The sequence below is a fragment of the Contarinia nasturtii genome, unplaced genomic scaffold (genome assembly GCF_009176525.2).
Source record: "Contarinia nasturtii isolate CC-2019 unplaced genomic scaffold, AAFC_CNas_1.1 Cnas_scaffold_5150, whole genome shotgun sequence".
In the NCBI taxonomy this organism is placed as follows: Eukaryota; Metazoa; Arthropoda; class Insecta; order Diptera; family Cecidomyiidae; genus Contarinia; species Contarinia nasturtii.
In genome coordinates this window covers 725-6,441 of record NW_022202428.1, presented here as the reverse complement: position 1 = coordinate 6,441, position 5,717 = coordinate 725, and the positions used below count along the sequence as shown (strand labels likewise).

Below are 5,717 nucleotides of genomic sequence, written 5' to 3'. Positions count from 1 at the left end.
TTCGGAGCAAGTTCCTATCGAAATTACCAATCGCACCACCCTAGTAGCGATAGCCATACAAACCGCACAAATAATACAATATCCAAAAAAATTGTGCTGATGTGCTGAACATGATTCGGGTGTTCTACGTTCCAAAATTTAATTAAACTTATATAGTTCAATGATTGATTCAATCATTTGATTTTATATCATTTCTTTTATCTCACAAATGACAACAATAACTAAAAGCATTAAAAAAATGAATAAATTTTGGTGGAGCACATATACAATTTATTTCAATCAATCAATTGTAAGAATGATTCATTATTCGCTGATTTATACTTTCGAAAATAAATAAATAAATAAATAAAGGGTCAAATGATAATAATAAACATGATTATATCGCGGTACGTTCGTTGATCGTTGCAGTTTGATGAAAAAGGAATTTTGTTTTCATTTCAAAAATATTCACTGCTTTCATAAACCGATGGGCAATTCTTTGCGGCAATTACTTGATATGCGTTATTTGTTCCAACTTTGTTCCATATATGACTGCTTCGATCGTTCCAAACGTGAATTATCGTTGAATTCATCGACAATTCCAGTGTTTCGTTCAATTTACCAACATCAAAATACATCATATAATCTCCCCATGGAATTGGATGGAAGTTTTCTTTGCTTTTCAACTCTAAGCCGTTACAAGTTCTCCTCGTCCACAGCGATCGTTGATCGGTTTTACAAATTTCCGCACAGGTTTGTGTAAGTATCTTCGGTCCATTTCCAATGAAATCGCTGCCATCGAAATTTCTTGTCAATTGCCTGGATCAAGCAAATTAAAAAGCATCATTAAATTAAATTTCACAAAAAATTGATTGCGAACTTATTGAAAATTCTAAAAAAACTTTACTCTAAATATCTCCGTGCAATTTCCCATCCGACGCCGTTGTTCTTCAAGTGAATAATGCTGGTTGCAAGCACTGTACCCCAATCATCGACGACAAAATCTTCGCCCAAATCGTCAAAGTTCTTTTGCACAACTACATCCAAGTCCAAATAAAACCCGCCAAATTTGTACAACGTTAGTGCTCTCAAATAGTCGGACATGTGTTCATATAAGTAGTTTGATTGAAAAAGCTTATTGGTTTTGCTCCAATCTTCGACGGGAGTGTCCATTGAATATTGCCATAAATTCATGTTTCGAAAATGAATATTTTCATATTTCCACAGTGTGTCGATGTATGGTGGTAGATTTTCATGGTCATTTATGCCAACCGGTGAAGCAAATATGACGAAAATATCGCGATTTGGATTCAAACGTGCGGCTGACTCAATCGCACACGCTTGTCTAGAAAAACGATAAAAGAAACGATCAATCAACCATAATTTTAAACTGAGAACGGTCACCAAACGTACTTGGCATTTAACTTGGCACTGCCGGTTGGATTGCATGATGTTTCATGGAAAAAAATCGAATTACCAATTTTCGGCTGTTTTTCTGCATCCAAAATGTCCACAAAATATTTTATCGCATTTTGTACGTCATTGTTTGAAACCAACTTTGAATATTTGTAACACGGAATTTTATTGAAATTATTATTATTATTATTATTATTGAAAATAAATGTACTCATGAAAAAACACAATATAAACACGCACAATAAAATAAATAAAAATTTCCGACGAAAATAAGCGACGAATTGCGCTTGTCTCTGATGCATTTCGATGAAATACTTTCCGTTCAAATTCTCTAAAAAAAAAGTGAAGAAAAAAGTCATTTTTAAAAAAATATTCATTGAATTTTTGTTGAAAAACGTCATTTTGAATTTTTGATTTACAAAAACATATTTTATACGACCAGCTGACCAGCATTTTTTTAAACATTTTTCAAAAAAGACGTACTGAAAGGAGAGAGGAGAAGGGAGAAGCGAGAGAGAAGAGAAGGAGAGAGTTTTGAATGAGATGTGAGTAAAGGATCTCAATCATAATCGATGTTGTTGTTATTATTCATAGAATAACTTTGGTTAAAAGCTGTAAGTGACGCCAGACAGACGCGTTGCACAAAATCAATTTGTTTCAAATGGTAGTAATCGTCAAACGGTTACATTTACTTACATTTCAGGATGATGGTGCAACCTTTTGCTCTGCCATTGAATTTTATGAATTTAAAATAGCAAAAATATTAGAGAATTTCGCTATAATTTAATTATGCAATACGATTTGGGTTTTTCGCTTAATAATAATCGGAACTGTTCACAAAAACAGCACTGAAGGTCACTTAATATGACATTACTTGTGTACTTTTAGCATAATTTAAATGTAAAAATGGAAAACTAATAAAAATCTTAAATAATTGAGGTATCAAACACGGAATTAAATTCAACTCTTGTACTCCAATTGATTTCACTTTCAGAGCTATAATGTCGTTCATTCACTGTCTCACATATGACTGATTTCACTTTCTCTTTGTTTGTGACATGAAACGTTATATGGAAACCAAATGACGTAATCGTCTACTATGCGCAGAGCTCTGCGGCCAATATTGTGTTGAGATACTTCTTCATTCAGCTCTAGTATTGATATTAGTCGACGTGCTTTAACTAGTAAGCGGATAACTTGTCAATACGGAAGCGGCTTCGAAGGCATACACTTTTTATCCGATGCTATCACGCAGCTATGACAATAGCTGCGGTCCTCGATGAGCCATTTACGCGTAGCAAGCAAAAAGCTTGCGGATCAGATACACAAGTATACCCAAAAATAAACTACGAAAAAAAGAAAAAAAATGATGATAGGTCATGCAAAAGAAAACATATTCAATTGTATAAGTGATATCAATTTAATTGAGAGAAAGAACACAAATAAGAAACAAAATCGGACGGTTTTTTGTTTGAATCAATCTCGGTGTATTTGGCTGAATTCTTATTAACTAACTACTTGTCATCATTTTTACTTAACAAAATGTATTTTTTACACTACATTACGATAACATTGGATGCCGGTCCATTCGAACGTCTGGAAAATTAAGTCACTGAACCGACAAAGCATAGAATTCGTTGAATTCAAATCGACAAAAGATCAGCGACACAAAGTGACAAACTCATTCACCATAAATAACACATTTAATAAAGCAAAGATGGTATTAGAAGTGTGTGTCAATAACGTACCGAAATTATGCCCAAACTGTCACACTGCTAGCGCCACGACGGAATTCAATGTTATCTACACTAAGTTGCCGCCAAATACTGAAAAGACTTTTGCTCAGCTGCAATCAACGGACTGGAACTCCATAGTTGTCCGTAGTGGCGCTAATAGTGCTCAGAGTTTTGCATTTTATACAGTCTCTTATGGGGCATAATTTCGGTGTTATCAATAAGGATAAATGTTACAATTAAAATAATGATACACGAAGTTGTCCAAATTACACATGAACGCATGTATCCATCTTTAAAAAATAAAAAATGAACATTTATTTTATCTCAAAAGAATTGTCGGAAATTAGTGAATTATGAAGATATTCGCTTACTGATTTCCGAAGGTAATCGGTTTGTACTGGTTTGTATCGGAGTTCGGATTACTATCGGCGTATTTACGATTGCATTTGCACATTGAACTGGAACTGATGTTACAACCTAATAGCAAAACAATCACGTGGAAATTTAGTCAATCATTATGATACTTCTGCGTATTATATTTGGGTCTTCATATCTTCTTCATTGGATCTTAGAAATGATAGATTTACTCACATTGCCACGTAAATGTTCCAGTGCATACGATTGATTTCGATTTATTATGACTTCGTTTTGAACATTGTGATTATTTAACATGAAATTGGAAGAAATTGTTAGTACTGTGCATAATTAAAGAAAAATAAATGTTAATAAAATTACCTGGCCTACATTCATGGGGTGTAATTGGAATAAAAGTGGCCTCGGGTTGTGAATTTGTCGGTTCACGTGAATTTTGGACTAACGCAGGGTTCGGGAATAGTGTGTACTATGATGATAATTAAGACCAAATTATGTGTACAAATAGTTATATATGGTACACTTATATTTACTCACATAGTCAGGTGGCGGTGCGGTTGGATCTAGTGCATTTCGATTTGAAACACATGTTTGTTGATTTTCTTCTCCGATGGCCATGATTTGGAAACAGTTAATCTCTAAACATGAAAATAAATCAACTCAATAGATTAAAAAGAGCGAAAGGTTTCACACAAAATATACACACAAAATGAATTATATTAATACGGAGTTATCTTAAATTTAATATTAATTTATTGACTGTAGGAAATCAACTCATTTAAATAATCATAGGTGTTTACGGAAAATAATTCAGAGGGTTGATTTAAAAGAATGTTAATTTTTGATAATGAATATCTCTGATTATCGATTTTCATTGTGGAGCGTACATGCGTGCGGCAACGTATTAAGTCGCCGCCGTTCACTACTTTGTATATTGTAAGTCACGGTCAATGCCCGAATTCTGAATTGAGATTATTTGCGGAAAGTCCAATACATGGTATGCGGAATGAAAGATACACATTTTTTATTATATTCAATACTTCAGAAATAGTTTTACCTTTTCGTCACTTTAAACAGCTTCTTGACTACGGAAAAAAGCTTTTTATATTCACTTAAATAAGGCAACTCCTTTCTCGCTCTTATTTGTTTCGACTGAGTTCACTGTTATTCACAAAACAATGCTGTTTCCACTGAGGTTTCTTTTCAAATGTTTTTCTAAACGTGCCAAAAGATCTAAAAATATACACCCAATCACATATTTAATGTTCGTATGCATAAGAACGTATAAACATACGTGTTTGCTCATATTCGGACTGGGTTTAAAAAAAAATTCGATTCTGTGAATGAATAACGTCATACAATACAAACTTTATAAATTTGTCTCAAATGGTAGAAATTGTCAAGCGTTTACCGCTTAAATTGCATTGGAATATAAACATGACATTTACTTACATTTCCAGATGGTGGCACATCCTTATGCTCTGCCATTGAATTTTATGAATTCACAAAAGCAAAAATACTGAAGAATTTTGCTATAATTTAATTATTCAATACGAATTAAGTTTTTGCTCAATAATAATCGGAAATTGTTCACAAAAACAGCACCGACAAAACTCTTGTAAGCTAACTGATTTCACTTTCAGAACTGTAATGTCGTTCATTCACTGTCTCACATAGGACTGATTTCACTTTCTCTTTGTTTGTGACATGAAACCTTATATGGAAACCAAATGACGTAATCGTCTACTATGCGCAGAGCTCTGCGGCCTGTATTGCTGAGATCTAGTATTGATATTAGTCGACGTGCTTTGACTAGTAAGCGGATAACTTTTCAATACGGAAGCGGCTTCGAAGGCATACATTTTTTATCCGATGCTATCACGCAGCTATGACAATAGCTGCGGTCCTCGATGAGCCATTTACGCGTAGCAAGCAAAAAGCTTGCGGATCAGATACACAAGTATACCCAAAAATAAACTACGAAAAAATGAATATAAATGATGATAGGTCATGCAAAAGAAAACATATTCAATTGTATAAGTGATATCAATTTAATTGAGAGAAAGAACACAAATAAGAAACAAAATCGGACGGTTTTTTGTTTGAATCAATCTCGGTGTATTTGGCTGAATTCTTATTAACTAACTACTTGTCATCATTTTTACTTAACAAAATGTATTTTTTACACTACATTACGATAACATTGGATGCCGG

The 5,717-nt window shown here is 33.5% G+C and overlaps 2 protein-coding genes across 7 annotated transcripts; both read right to left on the bottom strand.

The window, feature by feature from the left end:
- Nucleotides 1-258: 258 nt before the first annotated feature.
- Nucleotides 259-1,623, bottom strand: LOC116351290 (lactosylceramide 4-alpha-galactosyltransferase-like). The gene is made up of 3 exons (XM_031783370.1): nt 1,393-1,623; nt 887-1,324; nt 259-798 (listed from the first exon to the last, which is right to left on the bottom strand). The coding sequence occupies exons 1-3, from the start codon at nt 1,608-1,610 to the stop codon at nt 438-440; spliced, it is 1,017 nt and encodes a 338-aa protein (XP_031639230.1). The 5' UTR covers nt 1,611-1,623; the 3' UTR covers nt 259-437.
- A 1,241-nt stretch (nt 1,624-2,864) lies between these two features.
- On the bottom strand, nt 2,865-5,200 carry LOC116351291. Of its 6 annotated transcripts, none has more exons than XM_031783371.1 (8): nt 4,956-5,200; nt 4,798-4,840; nt 4,561-4,736; nt 4,041-4,141; nt 3,867-3,972; nt 3,723-3,772; nt 3,503-3,608; nt 2,865-3,421 (listed from the first exon to the last, which is right to left on the bottom strand). In XM_031783371.1, exons 4-8 carry the CDS (start codon nt 4,119-4,121, stop codon nt 3,285-3,287), a joined length of 480 nt encoding a protein of 159 aa, XP_031639231.1. In that variant the 5' UTR covers nt 4,122-4,141; nt 4,561-4,736; nt 4,798-4,840; nt 4,956-5,200; the 3' UTR covers nt 2,865-3,284. The 6 variants fall into 6 exon arrangements, with proteins under 6 accessions (XP_031639231.1, XP_031639235.1, XP_031639233.1 ...); XM_031783375.1 differs by having other exon boundaries at nt 4,798-4,816; XM_031783373.1 differs by having other exon boundaries at nt 4,561-4,816.
- Between the last annotated feature and the right edge of the window lie 517 nt (nt 5,201-5,717).